The 19,063-nt window shown below is 37.1% G+C and overlaps 2 protein-coding genes across 6 annotated transcripts in view; one reads left to right on the top strand and one right to left on the bottom strand.

The window, feature by feature from the left end:
• Positions 1–19,063, top strand: part of TAB3 (TGF-beta activated kinase 1 (MAP3K7) binding protein 3) — a 58,294-nt gene that overhangs the window by 20,359 nt on the left and 18,872 nt on the right. For 2 of the 4 annotated variants that reach the window (XM_089511807.1, XM_089511806.1), the window contains exons 4-7: positions 5,787–5,947; positions 7,928–8,021; positions 8,404–8,487; positions 11,058–11,223. In XM_089511807.1, the coding sequence (XP_089367933.1) occupies positions 5,787–5,947; positions 7,928–8,021; positions 8,404–8,487; positions 11,058–11,223 (505 nt within the window). Of the gene's footprint in view, positions 1–5,786; positions 5,948–7,927; positions 8,022–8,403; positions 8,488–11,057; positions 12,542–13,496; positions 14,957–19,063 lie in introns of those variants that run through there. The other 2 variants (XM_089511803.1, XM_089511804.1) reach the window with 2 other exon arrangements.
• LOC149319484 (uncharacterized) overlaps positions 15,320–19,063 on the bottom strand; it is a 37,787-nt gene continuing 34,043 nt past the window's right edge. For both annotated transcript variants that reach the window (XM_089511808.1, XM_089511809.1), the window contains one exon: positions 15,320–16,954. In XM_089511808.1, coding sequence (XP_089367934.1) covers positions 16,897–16,954 — 58 coding nt within the window. In that variant the 3' untranslated portion in view covers positions 15,320–16,896. The remainder of the gene's footprint in view (positions 16,955–19,063) is intronic.

Below are 19,063 nucleotides of genomic sequence, written 5' to 3'. Positions count from 1 at the left end.
TCTCTCTGCTTTTCACCCCTAGGACTCCAAGGCTCATAGTTAGCAGAAATGGAGGACAGACCTTTCTCTCTCTCTGCTTTTAACCCCCAGGACTCCAAGGCTCATAGTTAGCAGAAATGGAGGACAGGCCTTTCTCTCTCTCTGCTTTTCACCCCCAGGACTCCAAGGCTCATAGTTAGCAGAAATGGAGGACAGGCCTTTCTCTCTCTCTCTGCTTTTCACCCCCAGGACTCCAAGGCTCATAGTTAGCAGAAATGGAGGACAAACCTTTTTCTCTCTCTCCTTCTCACCCCCAGGACTTCCAGGCAAAACGGGGTACAAGCCTGGGCATACTTTCTGTGTGTCCCTTTCTTTAGCAGCAGCTTGTTAGGTCTGGCTCGGCAGGAAGGCTGAGAGCCTGGGAAACAGACACACACACAGGGAGAGAGGAGAGCCGGCACCAGGGCTTCAAACAGGGAGCCGTTACAAGGCTACAGAGGAAGGTGGGCATTTCTTCTTTCACAAAATTTATTAGCATTAACTCATTGACCCTTCCATAAGTCTACCCAGGATTTTGGAGTTCATTTTGGGGCATAAATTTTTTGACTTATAGTTGAGTATATACGGTACCTCATTATACTAAAATACAGAGCTGTATGACATAATAAATAATAAAACTGTTTAAAATGTGTATATATATTAACATATAACAGTAGTAAGAAAATTAGAGAAGACAAACAGATAAACCAACAGACATAAACTCTAACCTGACAAAAAATTACAAACTTAACAAACTTTACAAAAATGCATATACATAAAATAATTGATATCGACATCTTTCTATCTCTTTCCTTTACAATTGGATATTCCAGCATGTTGTAAACTAATTGTTTGTTCCTGATAAATAATCATATTTGAGTAGTTTTCCCATGGTAACATAACAAATTCAGATAGTAGTCCTTATGTTGATTGTTATTTTAACTCTGTTTAAAATGTTTAATTGAATAATAATCTACATTTTCAGACGCTGTATAGAAAGGGTTAGTTGGAACTACTGTTTGTTTGTTTCCTACCAAACAAGAGGAAACAAATGAATCTGTGCTATGATAAGTTTAGATTACAGACTAGGAGGACTGCAGTACAGAAGCTGGAAAGAAACCGCTTGAGTTGTATACAGATGATCCATTGAATTTTCAGTGACAAAAATGATGGCAGATGATGTAAAGACTCTGCTTGTGATCCTGGAGATGTGCTGTCAGATAGACTAGACAATATATTTTATTGTCAATATTTATAGACCTCCTTATAAACAAAGATATCACAACCGCTAACTAGTTTAACATGGTAAAAATAATTAACTGTAAACATTACAGGATGATATACATCTTAACATTTGTCATGTAGAGTAAAACCATATAAATGAAATCAGTTAAAAAGAAAATTAAGGAATTTGAAAGGCTTAAAATCAAAAACATCTCCTGGTGCTGAGCAGAAAATAAAGAATGCACCAAGTTAGTCTTTCTGAACAGAGCATTTCATAACTAGGATGTTGCTTCTGAGAAGGCTCTTTCTTCAGTAGTAGCCCTTTACCTCACTTGGTAGGGTCACCTGGTTAAAAATGACTGCAAATTCTGAGTGGTATATACAGGAAGTGGTGATCCTTCAGCTATTACTGTTAATTTTAATACTAGGTGAGATAGTTACTTGCTTGGGTTTGACAGTGTTATGATGAATGCTGATCTCAGAATAAGTAAAACAACATTTTTAATCAAATGTGGAATAAGTGTTCCTAAATTTTTAATTCAGGGACTAAACAGGCTGCCTTAAAGGAGCGGTCTGCAGCTGCCCCTTTCCTGGCTGGATCTTGGCCATGGCAACCTCACACCGTGGCTCTGATCTGGCCTTTGGAGGGTGAAAGAGTGTAGCTCCTTTTTGTGCCTTCCAAAAGGCGCCATAGCCGTGGCAACACGGCTCCATGGTGCCCCTTTGGCACAGCATCATTTGGACACAGCGCAGGAGGTGTGTCATGATGGCGTGTGCCATCTGAAGCAGCATGCGCCATCATGATGCCCTGGGGCAGAGTTAGGGCAAGCATTGTCAGGACGCTGCGCCCTGACTCCATCCACAGGCCGGCCTTTTATTTATTTGTTTATTTATTTATATATGGTATTTATACCCCGCCCTTCAGCCCTAAAGGCTATCATCACTTTTCAAATTGTAACCCTAGAGAACTCAGATTGTACAGTAGTACAATCAACCCTTCATATCCATGATTTTTTATCCACAGATTTAACTATTCGTGGCTTGAAAGTATTTCAATACCACCACCACCCCAATAGTTTGTCAGTAAAGTCAGAGTCTTCCTTACCTAAAATTCTGAAATCTGAAATATTCCAAAATTGACCACATGAGTGGCTAAGATAGTAACATGTTTAATTTTTGATGGTTCATTTTACACAAACTTTATTTCATACACAAAATTATTACAAATGTTGTGTATAAAATTAACTACAGAGTATGTATACAATGTGTATACAAAACATAAATTAATCTCATGTTTAGTATAGAGTCCCATCTGCAAGATCTCTCTCTCTCTCTCTCTCTCTCTCTCTCTCTCTATATATATATATATATATATATACACACACACATACACACACATACACACACACATATATATACTGTATATATACAGATATTACAAAATCTGAAAAACTCAGAAATTCAAAAGACTTGTGGTTCCAAGTATTGTGGATAAGTAAAATCCAGTATGTACTAAAATAGATGGACCCTCTCATGGAACTTGATATAAGACAGAATTTGTATGTCTTCTATAACTAGTAAGAAAAGGTTGATCATGAATGATATGTCCTGCCGATTTCTGTGTAGATTCTAAGTAACTGTAGAAGTAATTATAATAATATAATAGACTGGAATACTGTGACTGTATTGTGCATTTGAATGAATGAGAAGTATGAATGGAAGTCTTGTTCCTGAAGAGAGATTAGTTGTGAAGTTGAAGGCTTTCAGGGCTGGCATCCATAGTTTTTTTGTGGGTTTTTTTGGGCTTTGTGGCCATGTTCTTGAGGAATTTGTCCCTGGTGTTTTGCCTGCATCTGTGGCTGGCATCTTCAGACCTCTGACATGCCATACACAGATGCAGGCGAAACATCAGGGATAAATTATTCCGGAACATGGCAACATAGCCTGGAAAACCAACAAAATATAGAAGGTTAGTTGTCTGCTCTAAACAATTGGTGAAAAGTCAGGCATGTTAGTATTTTAAGTAACACAAGTTACAGAAGATTTCAGGCACTGAGTAGGATAGGATGGCCAAGAGTGGTACCACACCAGCATTCTAGGTCTGATTGCATTAGATTCTTTTCCTTCACCACCACATGTTTGGCGGTAAATGGAAGAGGTTTCTGTTCTGCTGCTCATGCATTTAATCTCTCCCAGACTTAATTGTCAGCCAGCCCAAAACCACAATTTTCCCTAAGGGCTGCTGCTGTGATACTTTTATCAGGCTGAAGAGCATTTCTGCATTTGCAGCAAAGCAAAAAAATCTCTTGTCTCTTCATCACACTTCAGGAAGTCAAGTGAAAAGAGCAAGATGGAGGTTTCTTAGAAAATTTTAGCTCAAAACGGGTGTCTTGCTTTCAGAATAATTGAATCCTAGAATCATAATGCTGGAAGAACCCACAAGGAGCATCCAGTCTAATCCTCTGCCATGCAGGAATACATGAGCCCCCGGCCCTGCCATAAGTTATTTCCATTCCATGCAGTCATCATGCTTTTCTCTCTAGCAAATACATTTTTAAATGATTTCTTATGAATTTTTCTAAAGAAAAACATAGACAGTTGTGAAGAACTCACTATAAAAACCAGAGGATTAGAACCAATTGGTTAAACTTACACTCCAAAAATAAAATACAAATGGATCAGTCATAGGTAGGGTGCTAAAATTTTTACATGGAGGTTCTAGTAACTAATTTGTTCTGCTCCAGTCTTGGTGTCTTGAGGACTGGTGTTGTAATCTGAAAATAAAAGCGTTTAAAGTGTGAAAACAACATTGTATTTACTGGAATTAGAGGTAGGAAGACCCTGAAAGAAAGGGAAGAATTAATAAACAAATGTTTTCCTGAATTTTTCTGGATGATTTATTTTAAAAAAAAAAGGATTTAAAAAAAAAGGGTTACACAATTTTTTTTTAGAATGATGCATAAAATGTTAAGGCAAGGTGTATATATAATTATTCTTTCAAATATATTTCCGAAACTTTGGCCTGTTACAGACTGCCAAAATAAAGCTGCTTTGGATCTCTTTGGAGGTATGCTGTTTAAATGATGCATGCATCCTAAGAATCCGGAAGCTGCACCAAAGCTGCACTCCAGTGCTTAGGAATGGAGTGTGGCTTTGGTGCGACCTCTGGACTCTTAGGACCCATGCATCATTTAAATAGCATACCTCCAAAGAGACCCGAAGCAGCTTTATTTTGGCAGTCTGTAACAGGCCTATGTAACAGATATAATATTGTAGAAGGCTATATACAGCATCATTTCATTTAAATTCCTGGTTTTGGTTTCCTTTTCTCAGAGGTCATGCAGATGCGGTAAAAGGAGCAGCCAGAGGTTGCTCCCACCCTGACTGGCACAGGACTGCAGCGACCGCATGGGCCTGGGCCTGATTTCGGCCGTTGCCACAATCCTCAACCTGGCTGCTGGCAGGAGCGGATTTTCACCTCTCTTTTTTGTGCTGGCTTTTTTTGGTTGGTGGTTCTCCACGCAGCTTCGGGTTGCATTGGGGGCATGTATTGTCTAAACGCCACAACCCTAATGCAGCCTGAAGCTGGCACTTTTGGCCCGTCTGCTTCAGGCCTCAGTTCTAAAGAAATGCATTATATTTACTTGACACTTTGGATAACTAGAGGAGACAAACCAATTTTCTTCATTTTAATAATATTGATGGTTCCTTCTCTTTTTAACTTTTTTTTGCCTACTTTTAATAACCTGACAAAAACAGGTTCCTTTCAGTTCAAGTGTTTATTGCATACATAATACATATTATTTCTGTAAAGTAACAAAGTGACTTAGAATTTGTAAAAAGTGTTGATGTTATTTTCCCCCCAGATTTTCTTAAGATGCTCTTTTTAACGCCTTTTTTCACAATGGCTTTAAAATTTTCAGAAATTTTACATCTCTAACTAGAATAATATAATTCCATTGTATCAAGAGACTTCATTAATCAGATGCAGTGCAGAATATCACACTCCAATGGCTCATAGTCTGCTGGTAGGATCATGAGCTGCTGGTGGTCTTATTCCTTCTTTCTTTGATATTTCATCTTGCCAGTGCACTGTTGATACAATTAGGTTGCCAATTCATCCTGAAAAGTTTTCTCCTTGTACAGGTGCCTTTTTATTTTTGAGTGGACAAAGAACAAAACAAAAAAGGAAGAGTGGCCAGAAATGGTAATATCTTCAAATTACTGTCTAAAAATGATGTTTATGGTGGAAGAATTTACATCAACATTCAAAGACATATCTGTGTTATTGTAGAAAATCAATGTGCAAAGCATCTTATAGCACCTTTAACTAAAATAAAGAAGCTGGTAGCACAATCTTTCATAAACTTGAGAGTACTTACTCAGATGCATTTACAGTTATAGTTCTGTTGGTATGAAGCATCTCTACACTGATGTTTGAATGCATGTTTATGGTCACTTTCTGTTTTTAAAAAGCTCACTTGTAAACTTAGCCAAGTTACAAGATATGCATTGCATTGACTTTCTTTTCTATAATACACTAGCCTTATTGTTACATCAACGTGCAAGGATGGAGAGGTTAGCAAAAGAACTGAAGTTTGAAAATGAAGAACTTGAGAAACTGAAAGGCGAAGTGAACGGCATGGAATATGATCTTATGCAACGGCGTCTGAGAAGAGTGAGCTGTACAACCTCTATCCCAACAGTAAGTAAGAAATTCATACAATGCAGTATTTATATTTTAGAATCATTTTCCTTTCTTGGCAAGTGGAAAACTCAGGTACCATTTTAAAAATCTTTATCTAATACTTACTGTCTGATAAGATTCAGTTCACCAATTCCTCTTCCAGCAACCTCATAGTGGCTTAATGCCCTTCCCAGACCCGAATGAGTATGGTACTGCATACCTGCATTATTAAGTCATTGCATTCTCAATGTGGTGGCCTCTTCAGAAGGAAATAATTAACTCAGTGTGGAAAGAGCATTTTAAAGCCAATACAGTAACGTCAACATTGTTGCAAAATAAGCATTGTCTGGTTGTAAAGAAGGAAATGTTGAAAGAATGGGAGATGGAATTAAATTTAGAATTGGCTATTTTGCGTGTTTTCTAACTTGGTTGTTTTCCTTCTGATAAGGAAAATTATTTAACTTTGGTCTCTAAAGAAAACAATTTTGATTTTCTTGCACAAATGTACAGTGACTCTTTTCTTTGCCTCTTTTATTGCTGTTCTGTGCGTTTGAGTTGTTTCTGACTTAGGACAACCCTAAACCAATAGTGTTTTCTGTGTCTGAGAGTGTGTGACTTGCCAAAGTCACCCAGTGAGTTTCTGTGGCCGAGGAGAGAACTGAACCCTGATCTCCAGAGTCATAGGCCAATGCTCAAACCTCTACACCTTGTAGCTTTGCCTCAGAGTAATAGCAGTGATAGCATACTTTGAGAGCTTTACCTGGTTATCCATGGGGAGATTAACAATCAAAGTATATCACTGCTACTTTAGTTGGAAAGTGGTTTTGTCTTGGCTAATAACACGTTCTGGGCATTATATTACCATGACAGTGCTGAAACACCCTTTAATAATCTCTGTAGGATGGACCTACTTTAAATCAAAATTATGTAAACCAGAAGTTTAAATCCTGATTTAAATCATTAAGAAGATATTTTAAATTAAGTTTTACCATAATATGCATTGTACTTCTGTTTTTTTTTTTTTTCTGGAGGAAAAGCCATTCAGTTGAATGCTATAATGAAAATATGTTCATTCATCTTTGTAATAAGGAGACCTTGGTCTGGGGGATTTATCATTAGCTCAAATAGAGGAGCAGTCTCTAGTCCTGTGTATACAAAGGTTGCCAAGGTAATAATAGAGACAAGTTTTATGAAAACTGACTTTATTATTCATACACACATAAAACAAGCATACACTCACACAATCACTCAAGAACTCAGGAAATAGAGAGTTAGCATTGGACAGATAACACAAGGCTTTCTAATGGGAATATTCACCTGTTTTCGTGGTGCTCCGGGTCCAGATTGATGAAGACTCAGCAACACGAAGGGGAAGGAAGGGGAGAAGTGGATTGGAACTATATCAGAACCAAACAGACTGCCTGGTCCTAACATAGAACAGTGACAAAAGATTTGAGGGACCTTAAATAGGCAAAATCTTGCCTCAAGTGAAGAGTTGTTTTCCACATTTCAAAGCAAAACCAAAACTACATATTAAAGATAGCTTGAGCTATAGATGGTCTCCAAGGTGAGAATGGTTCTGGCCTGGCACAGCATCCTGGCCATAAATCTGCCCCAAAGCTGTGAATGACTCTTTACTGTTGGCAACTCCTTTCTGAGCCCTTTGATCTGTGTTTCAATAGCGTACGTGACCTGCACGTCTTGCAGTGATGGAGAACTCTATGTCATGTATCCCATCAGGCACTCTGCATAGGGTCATCAGAAGAAAAGTCATCCACATTTAGGATTTTAATGCTCCAATGATGATAACACCTTAATAAAGCTCTTGTTTGTAACCCATTTATCTGTGTAATTATGACTGCACAGTGTAAGTGGAAGCAACTGTAAAAACTAAAGAGATTCTGTTTCTGTTTGAGTCTTTTTATATATATGCATTGCTTAAGTATAATGGTTATCCTGATTTCCCTTTCTTTTGCTATTTCTGGTTCTCTTTACTAGCCTGAGGAGATGACCAGATTGCGGAGCATGAATAGGCAGCTTCAGATAAATGTTGACTGTACTCAGAAGGAAATTGACCTTCTTCAGTCTAGAGGTATATATTTTGAAAAATTTGCTTTTTCAGAAATGTATTTGACCCTATGTATACAGTTGTAAAGGTTTACTTCGATATAGAATAAAAATTGTACTGTTCAGGGATGTCAGTTCTTTTGTTGGATATTTCCAGCGGTAAAAGGTAAAAGTTAATTTAGACGACCAAACTGCCATAGATTCTTCACTGTAAATATAACATCTCCCTGAAGAATGAGACATTATGACAGGCAGATACTGATGAAGAACTATGAAAAACAGTGTATTCTGCTATCATCTCTTCTGCTGAAAACACACATATTTAATGTAAGGCTAGTGATTTCTGTAACATCTTGAATAGTTTTCTTGTTCTGAATGTCACTTAAGTTTCTTTCATATATTAATAGGGAACTTTGACCCGAAAGCCATGAGTAACTTCTATGATAATATAGAGCCTGGTCCTATTGTGCCGCCAAAACCATGTAAGAAAGGTGAGTCACCAGATTAACAGTCTAGGTTTACTTTTATATTGTTGTTGAAGATGTTTTATGTTGGGGATGGAGAACTCCAGTGTGTTCTAATAACATCGTCATTAACATAATTATTTCATTGTGGAACAAATGCCATTCTTCCATGATAAATAAATATCTTGTTCCAGCTGTGCACAAAAGATATTTGGCCAGGTGTATAATAGAACGAGTGCTAGTTATAGTGTAAATCAGAATATTGGTAATATGTTAAAAATAGTGATTGTATTATGTTTATGTATTATGTGAACTGTTGAAAAGCAAGTTTCTCAGTTTCACTCTTGATGCTTCGTCAGTTTTGTTGTTTTCTGGGTAGGGTCTTACTGATTAGGATGCTGTTGTGCTTACTGTTCTTTCTGAAGCATAAGGACTTTTTTCAAAATCTGTAATTATGTTTTCAATTTTGTGCAAATCAATCTTTAGTTCTTTTAATATTGTAGATTCAAAGCTGGAGTGGAAATCATGCAGCCTCCAAGATCTTTTTTGGACTGCAATTTCCACACAGTTCTTTAACCAACATAGCAGTGGTATAAAATGCTGGGATTTGCAATCCAGCAGCAACTGGAGGGGCCCATGATTCTTACTCTTGCCTTAAGGTGGAGACTTCTGTCTCCCAACCACTGTTTTTATGAAATTAGGAGCTTTCCAGTCCATATGATCCCCTTTTGAGATTATTTAACTTTGCTGCAGTTTTGTCAGATAGAGAAAAAAAGAAGAAAAATGTGCCATTTGTAAAGTGCTCTTATCCTGGCCTCAACACCACCCAAGCACACTGTCTAGTGTGGCCTCAGTCTTTTACTGCTAGCCTAAGCAACAGTTCCTCCACTAGCAGGGAATGAAAGGACTGAAAGCATCAAAGAAGGATTTAGTTGGCAACCTAAGAGCCCAGGTGGCTAGTTCTTATTAATCTGTGATCAAGATTGGAGTAATTTAATCTTTCGTGGTACCCTACCACTCTTCCATTATAACTCAGCAGATCTTACAGAAATAACAATTAAACCCCTGACCTGGAGGCACTGTAGTTCTTACTAGACAAACTGTAGTTACTGGGGAGAAATAGCACAGCTGGATAATAAATCTGAAATGTAATTGCCCTAAATCAGTTTCCTGGTTATTTTAAGATGAATGGAGGGTGTGTACCTTAGATTAGAGAAGTCTCTTTCTGCTCCATGCTAAAAAGGATATAGTGAAGAATGTTGGTGGCTCTCTGCCAAGCACTGCATATAGTACTTTGATCATACATTGACAGAGCTATATGTATGTTTAAAAGCTGATATTTCATGGTTGATCCTTCTATAAAAGATAGAAGACATCCATCCACATTTCCCTAAGCAATCATTTTTATAGTACTCTAAAATGTGCTAACAATTGGGGGGATTACCATAGGTAATTTGTGAAGAAAGTAGAAGTGAAAAGAGAAATGCCATTAAAATCAACTTTTGATATCCAGAAACAAAAGTTGAATTTGCTGAAAAACATAGATTGGTTGAGCCAGAAAAGTGTCCAGGATCCAGAGAAAGGGTTTTTGTGTATGGTTGTTATTGTTCTCCTCCTCCTCCTCTGCCATTTACTTATATGGTGCTATCACTGTAGATGGTACTTTAAAAATAAAAGACCAATCAAAAAACTTATTTCCCTGCTCTCAGGCCTATAATCTGATTAAGACATGATACAAAAGGAAAGGAGGATGGCAGTGTGGGAGAGTAAATTCAGCAGATGCTTCTTCTTCTTCTTTCCCTCCATAGCCAGGACAGTGGCACTTGGGAAACGGAAAGGGTCATTCATCTGCTTCTAGGTCTAGGCATGATGAAACTGTGCCTGCCTTTCCTTGTCTTTCTCCGTGACCAGGGCAGTGACAGTTGGAATGGAGGGGAGAGCCTTTTTTTCCTTCTGGGCCTAGGCACGTTGGAGTCACCTTAGTGTTAGCTGGTTTATTCCACAGATGCTTGAAATTTTAAGATTACATTTGCCTCTGGATTCTGTTTGGAAGTAACAGAGTGTTTGTACATGCTACTATGATTGATATACTAAAAGGTTATGGCAGCTGTAATGTTGTGCATTGTGCTTGACACCTAGGTTTATAAAGTTTCTATTTTTCAAACAGATGTCCCTGTATTGGGAGAAAGGTGGGATATAAGAAAATAAAATAATAATAATAATAATAATAATAATAATATCACAGATGAGTTAAAGTAGATGTTTCATACCCAAATTCTGGAGAGTGTTAGATGATTTAGAAGTGCATGTAGTAAATGCTAGTTTTTGATGTTGGCATTATATCTTAGTAGACATAAGTTCTTCCACAGATTGTACTCCCCTTCCTGTCTTATTGATCAGATATATTTAATACACAGATTTGCTCTACCACGATCCTAAAATAGTGGAATAGAAAAGTACCTCATTAATTTGTGAATTTTGGCTGTCCTCTAACCAGAAAGGCAGCATATGGATGAAAAACTCTGACTACAAAAATATTGAAACTTCAGCATTCTATTTTATTGTTTTGTGTGGCTTTTGTGTATTCAAAACTATAGAGTTTAAAAGAAAATCATTCTCTGTAGACCATCAGAACAGTTCCAAGCAAGCTCCACGATCACAGCCAAGAGACGAAGACTTTGAAGGCGCTCCTTGGAATTGTGACAGCTGTACCTTTTTGAACCATCCAGCACTGAATCGCTGTGAGCAGTGTGAAATGCCACGGTATGCCTGAATCCATACTGCTTTGGATTAAATCCACTCTGCTTTCAATTAAAATAATGGGCTCTTGAGCACACAGCCATAGAAGGAAATGTGGGACACCTTTCAGTCCATCTAATAGCATTTGCCAGCCAATCATTTTCAAATTATATGGGAGCTATTCCCCCTTCCACTCATGCTGCACTAAAGATTAGTTTGGGGGAAAAGTACTCTTATTCTACTGTGGTTAGCAATGCTGAAAGGACATCCTAAATCCAAAACAGATCTGCTTTGTGAAGAATGTATACAGGAAAGCAGGTGATTGCTGCTGTTCTAGCCCTTATAATTACATTTGCTGGGTAGTAGCCGTTATATATATTTTTTATAAGCATTGAACTATTACCTTGTGGTGTGAAGTGTTACAGGTATCCAGAAAAACTGTGAAGAACCAGAGCTGTTAATCTGACCACAGTAAACTGGGACACAAAGGCTCCCTGTGCTTCCAGATTGTAAACTACTGAAGGGGGGAGGGGGCATCAAAGAGCAAAAAAAGGGGGGTATTCAAAAATGCTGCTTTTTTCAGGGTAATTTAAGTCTACATAATTGCTGTTTTGAAGTTGTGAATCATGGTGAGGAGGGAGAAGTACTGTATGAGCCTTATTTATAGAGTACAATCAGAGGTGATTTTACAATCCCTTTTGCTTGTACAGCGCTCACCAAGACTTGTTAACACTGGTAACTAAGTAATTATACCATATTACAGAGGTATGCATGCTTTTATTAGGCCTTTGTGTTTTAAAGCTAAAAGTAAAGTATGCTTTTATAAATGGCGTTCCCTTCAAACTACTTGGTGACAGTAGAGCGGACATATGCCAAATGCAGAACTATTCCAAATTCTCTTTGGAAAACTTGAGCTCATCCATCATTATGTATGAGATGTGTTGCACCCTGTTCCTTAGGCCTTTCAGCTTCCAATTATGTGAAGAATTCATAATGTTTACAGCACAGAAGGTACTTTGTGCCCCCATTCTGATTTAGCTGAAAACTAGTAATATTAGCTCTTCAACAGAAGTTTATTTGCACATTGCCAATAAACCAGTCTGTATTAACTGCTATGAGTTGCAGATCTTGAAATGTAGAAGGCATTTCTATTTCAAATTCGGTCAATTGATGGACACCAAGAACACGCAAAAAAAATTATATATACAAGTACTTTTATGCATCTGATTATTATAAACGTGATGTTGGATTTGAGTGCTTCACATTTCTGAATAAAGCACTCTCTTGTGAAGGTTTGTTGGTTTTTGAAGTAGTCACTCTAAAATAAAACTGTGCAAGAGCAGCCAGGATTGTTGTTTTTTTCTCTCTCCTTCTAATAAAATATTGGTATGGTGTGTTTAATTTCTTACACATTTAAATTATTCTGCTGCAAGCCCTTGCAATATTTGCAAACAGGAATGTTACACATCTGGCCATGTTAATGTTTTTGTTATCAATTGGTATGTACAGATAATACAGATTTGCTGTTCAAAGTGGAATTTGAGTGTGATGCTGATGCATATGTTAAATTCTTACTGATGAAATATCAGGGAGCACAATTAAATTAAAAGACTAAGATTGTTTAAAATTTTCACATCATTACAAATATGACCCTTGAATGTGAGAGAAAGTTTTGAGAATTATGCTGCCCCAATTTCAGCATTAAATTATCAGATGGGTTTTTTCTTTGTCTTACAGTATGGTAAAACAAGCAATGAAATATTTCATATGAACCATTCACTTTGTTAAGTAACATTTTGTCTGCAGTAATTCAGTAGCATTTGTTATGGTTTCATACTGATGCTTTTGCCCTTTTTGATCATAAGTTTCTGTTTGGCACTTATTCTGCTGCCATTGCAAATAAATTATAGTAAACTACTAAAGAGCAGAAGTGGTATGTACCATTTTTTGACATCAACATGACTCCAAGGATTTTTGGTTGGGGAGGGGACATTTACAAGGATTGCATGTAGCCTATCAAGTCTGGGTGCAGTTCATCTTAAGTGTGTGCTTTCTGGAGTCCAGCAGCATAATTAAAATTCCTGAAAAGTCTTTGGTCTATCCATGCAGCACTGGAATCACATGGCTTTCCTATTTCATACTGTGAGTGAAAACTGCTCATATGTGGATTGCTCCGTTATGTGTACACAGTACTCTCTGATTCACAGAAGATAACAGGAAAGCCATATATATGTACTTAAGCTGGATCTGTGGAGTCATTCTTATGGAGATCCATTTCCGTTTTACTCCCAATTCAGTTGGCAAAGTACAAGAGAAGATCACACCTTGTGGTGGAGGAGACAGTAGGTAGTAGTCATGTTGATTCAAAAGAAAAAAACTTGAATCAGTTACTATCTTTTGTTAGTTGTGCAAAAGACTGTTGTTCATGTTTACTTGTAAATATCCTTTCATTCTGTAATACTAATGATAGCAATGAAATTAATTTAAATTTAATTTGTAAGAGTTATATATGGATATTAGATATCAACTTATACATAGAAGCCACTCGGGAATAGGCGGCTCCAGCCAAAGTGGGCTTACGTTATGCCAGAGTAAACATTCATTGCATATAAATTTTCATTTATCTCCTTATATCGCTTGACAATAGAAAATGCACTGCGATGTATACAACTTTGGAATGTGCACATCTGAGTGATGGGATTTTGAGGCCATCATGATTTTATAAAATGCACTACTTTTTAATAATAGCTGACTTTTCCTTGCCCATTGTACTTGAGTATTCTATCTCAATGTTCTTCAAAATACTTCTGTTTATAAATGCCTATTTTATATTTAACTGCTATTAAGATACTCCCGTTTCACATATAAAATACAAAAGCCCCTCCAAGTTCTAGTCAATAGAATAGCTTGTGGAAAGTTGGAATGTAGAGAACCAAAATCAAATCTAGTGCTTGAATATATGATTGAACCTCCAAGTTAGCTTATTTGTGTAGGGAGGGGCCAAGAAGGTAAGAGAAAATGTTTGTGAAATAGATCAATGGAGAAGTGTGCTTGTGTGTCTATGGTATGTATGTATTTTTCCTTATGGAAATGTATGAAGCAAGTGTAATTTTTAAAGAGCTGGTCTCAGTCATGCTACAGTCATTTTCTCTCTGTTACTGTATGCTCCAGTTATGTGCCCTTCCTTCATCTTTCTCACCTCTTCAGTTGTAAACTTGACTTGGACTTACATGCTTTGAAATTATAGTTGGAAATTTAAGCATGTTTTAAAGAGAAAACAAAAAGATTAAATAAGCTTATTAATGGGATTGTGTCCTTGGGTTTGCAAGCATTTAACTCAAGGATTTTTTTTTTAGCATAGCCTGAAATGTGAAATCAGTTTACAGTCCAGTATGATGCAGCCAGATGGCTTCTCATTTCCTCTGTTACTTGCTCAGATAAAATGAGTTTACAGAGAGATGACAATGTACACAGAAATAAATGCATATTATAGTCAACACTGCCTCTGTGTGCTCTATGTTTTTCCAATAACACTTCAGATTTGCCACGTATATGAAGCAGTTTCCTCCCATTTTTGAATTTCCAGAGGGCAATAGTGTTAATGCAATAGTCTAAAGTTCTCGACGCTTGAACAGATTTTTAAAAATTTATTCTTTGAATGATAAAACCAATGTATATAATCTATTATTTCTGCTCTGTTGGAAATCCTGTTAATTTTTTTTGAAATTAGATAACAGAACCATGGTATTTCTAAATCCTGTAAATAGGGTGTTTCTTACTATTTAGATTTGTGTATGCTGTGAATGGAAACTATTACTGCGAGATGAAATGTGTAAAAGCATTAAGAGGCTATGCATGCCTGGTACATTCAAATGACATATACCGAGTGCTGCAGTTGCCTAAAAAATCAATAAAGCTAAGAAAATGTAACATCCTGCATTTGTTTTCATATGTACTAAGGAATCTTCTTAAAAGGTATGTTTTATACATTGACATCTAGTCTCTCGTCTTAAAACTTAATCTTTCTTCCTAACACATTGCTGTATTGCTTGTTGTTTTGTTAATACAGATGACAAATCAAGTATGGATCCTTTTGGGTAGTGACTTTATTTACGTGTCACTTTGCAAAGAGAAATATTTTGTCCTTGTAGGTCACTTATGTATCCTTGCCAAAGTTAAAATTCATGATATGAATATTTTGCACAAACAGTAGTTTTGGACTATGTTACCAGGTGTTGTAGGAAACTGTTTTATGCCCTGTATAGAAATTTTTCACAGTAGTTTATACCTGGTACTATTTTTAAAGACAGTATGGCACTTACATTTCCTAGGTTGTCCCAGCAATAATTAATATGGGTGACTAGAAGACACACCTGACCTATATAACTTTTTAAAATGCTTGCTTTGTAGTAGTCAGTCTTCTGTATTTCTGCAATAAAATCCATCTGAACAAAATACAAGCTGTTCTTTGGATACTGGCAGTCTTAGGATGGCTGAGATCAAGAATGAACCTTGGGACGCTTCACTTCTTTCCACTATCCTGTTTCCCTAAGGCATGAATTCCATTCATCCTTAACCATTATTCCCTCTAAAACAGGAACTGAAATCTGAGTTATTTACCATTTGTACTATTAAATATTTTACTAAATTCCATTAACTTTAAATACTTGTACATTCATCTTTTGACGTGACTGAGATAGTAGTCTCTTTTTGTTTATTTCATCAACAAATCAATAGATAATTTTTAGAAGCAGCAGTCAGAACATCATCTTTTCTTAGAACTGAAGCTCTTGTCCTTTCCTAGCATTGTGACAGTGGTTGGCATTTGGGAAAAGCAAGTTACTAACTCTGAGTGTTTACAGTAGTGATTGTTTAGTTCTGCATATTGTAGCCTGTATTTCTGTGATCTTTAGATGTTTGGTATCTGTGCCTTTTTTTCTTTCCTTTGTTTTTGGAACCATACACCTTAGTTACGTATGGCCGTAATTACCTTCCATATATGGACTTGAACAACTTCTTTTTTCAGCTTTTTGTTGAAAGCAGGATGAACCCTAGGTAATCTGATTACTATCCAAGCCTATGTGAGAGAGGGCCTACTATGCACAGAGGTTAGCACAACTGTATGTCTTTGACTAAATGGGAAGGAAGACACATTTCTGTAGTCACTGCTACATTTGTCCTCAAGTCACAGTCATGAAGTCACTGCAGCTATTTCTATGTGCAACTGTTCATGCACTCTATTTTCATTGACAGCAATATGAACTTAAATGACGTCAGTTTGGGAAAGTTGTAGTGTTGGATTGCAACTTCTGTCATAATGGGAAGAAGCACTGGGAGTTGCAGTCTAACATCTGGAGAGCCATACTTTGGCCATCCTGGCATACATAAAGGAAATGGTTTTGAAACATTTCATTGGAGGTCGATGTATCCATCTTATAACTTCATTTAAGTTTTTCCCTGTTCATATTTACATTAATGGTACAATTATAGACTTATTTCACAACAAAAGAATTAACATACTAGAAAATGCTTACATAGAGCTTTGAAAAAATCATAGAAAATATATTGATTGTTGGACAGGGTTCAAGATAGATTGGTTTTTTTCAGTTTCAGCAGATGTACAACATGACTGACGCCTTTAAAATCCAAATATTCCTTCTTCAAAATGTGAAGAATTCACAGTTCACATTCACTTTATTATTCCCAGGCAATAATGACTTTGTTGAATTTAACAAAAACTCCTTTGTTAGGTTCACTGGAAAACAAATGGAAGATGTCAGTAAATATGGTATAAATGAAATAAAATTAATTCATGAACAGGCGAGTGTAAAGGTGCTGGAAACTAACGTTTGTACCTTTGATACATATAAGCTATACTAGGTAAAGTTGTTGTTGTTGTTGTTGTTATTAACATCCCACCCTTTCCCCAAAACTGGGATTCATGAACTGAAATATGCAGGCTGAATGGTGTTTTCTGTTTGGGCTCAAAATAGGCATTGTCTAACAGAAGCTTTTCTGCGTTACAGAATTCCCTGCATCTTTTCTTTTACAATACCAGTAACACCTTACAGGCCTGCCATAAAAGGGGGATGGGGAGTAACATCATTTCCTTAGAAAGCATGGTGAAGTGGTTTGAGCATTGGACTATGACTCTGCAGACCAGAAATAGGGATGTCATTCTTGAAAATGATCTAGGTTTAATTATGCAGGTAATGCAAGCTCAATTCTCAACTATTGGTTCTTATGATATTTTAAGTCTTCATCTTATAGAGTCCTTGGCCATTGACATGTTCTGTAAGAACAAAAACAATGAAAACCACTGTCTTAAGCTATTTCAGGGAGTCCTAGGTTTGGACACTACCCCTCCTCAATAGCTGTCATAGTGAATTATTTCTAACATCCTTGTCATTTAGCTAATGTTTATTGGTTATTTTTAAAGCACCTACAACCAGCCCTCCATATCCGCAGATTCAGTCAGCCACAGCTTGAAAATACTTTCTTTTACAATGTCAACATTGTAAAATATTTTAAAAAGCAAATCCTGATTTTGCCATTTTACGTAAGGGACACTATTATACTATGCCATTGTATATCATGGGACTTGAGCATCCATGGATTTTGATATCCACAGGGGGCCCTGGAACCAAATTTCAGTGGATACCAAGAATTCATTGTATTTCGAAATCTTTGGTTCTTTCATAAATGCAAAGAATTGGAAATTGGAGTTGATTCACTTTTTAGTGCCCAGCCTGGAGGATAGCCTTACTTATATCCTGGCTGCTGAGCAGAACCATCGCAACCTGGCTCCGTTGCACAAAGAAAGATTTGTACAAAGAGGCCTGTTACTTTCCTTATGTATTGTGACATGTGCTATGATAATTTTAAGCCAGAGGAATGGTGATAGTGCGAACACCAAAGCGAGGATGCAGAAAACATCCTTTACAGACCAATTTTGTGCCCCCCCATAACCCCCTAATGCTTCCATGCATTTTTTTTTCTATTTCTCAAGATCTGCAGCAGCAACCCATTTTGCATTTGGGTGTACATCACCCCCCAATAAAATATGGAAGTGGCTGTCTGGTTGCCTCTGGTTATAACACCCCCCCCCCCATTTCAGTCATGATGAACACTGGTGAAACCCATGGCAGATGGGGTAAAAATAGGCTGTCCTCCAAAGTTGCCCACCACTGATCTAAAGATATATAGTTGAGAGTTGTCTTACAGGTTGTCCTACTTCTGCATCATTTACTGATATAATTCAGTACTTGTCATACGTGTTTCCACAATGACAGCATGGTGTAGTAGTTCAAATCCTTGCTCAGCAATGGAAACCTTGGTCATGTCACTCTCATCCTCAGAGGAAGGCAAAGGCAAACCTGGTTTGACAACTGCCAGTGTGAGAGAAAATTAATCTGAGAATGAGTGTGGGATGGAAATGGTGCTGCTTCCTGTCAGTTTGGAGGTATGCTATTTACATGACACATACCGTACATCTTATGAAGCCAGAAGCTGCACCAAAGCCATGCTCCAGTCCTTAGGACTGGAGCGTGGCTTTAGCACGGCTTCCAGCCTCTTAGAATGCAGCATCATTTAAACAGCATACCTCCAAACTGATCGGAAGCAGCTTTATTTTGGCCTGACTGTTCAGGCCCTAAGGCATATGCCTTAATTTAAAATTAATGTTTTTAGGAACGAAAGTACCTGGAGAGCTATAACTTTTTCTTAAACTTCTTCTGAAGTCCTATAATATATATAATTGAACTTATATGTCACTAATTTATGTATATAAATGAACGTAAACTGACTTTGTATCTTACCTGGTATAATAACCTAATAATGGATGCTATATCATTAGGATATCTAC

This window comes from Sceloporus occidentalis, unplaced genomic scaffold (assembly GCF_023333645.1).
Source record: "Sceloporus occidentalis isolate IW3139 unplaced genomic scaffold, rSceOcc1.0.p SCAF_2, whole genome shotgun sequence".
NCBI classification, from domain to species: domain Eukaryota; kingdom Metazoa; phylum Chordata; class Lepidosauria; order Squamata; family Phrynosomatidae; genus Sceloporus; species Sceloporus occidentalis.
This window is presented reverse-complemented; position numbering and strand designations above follow the sequence as displayed.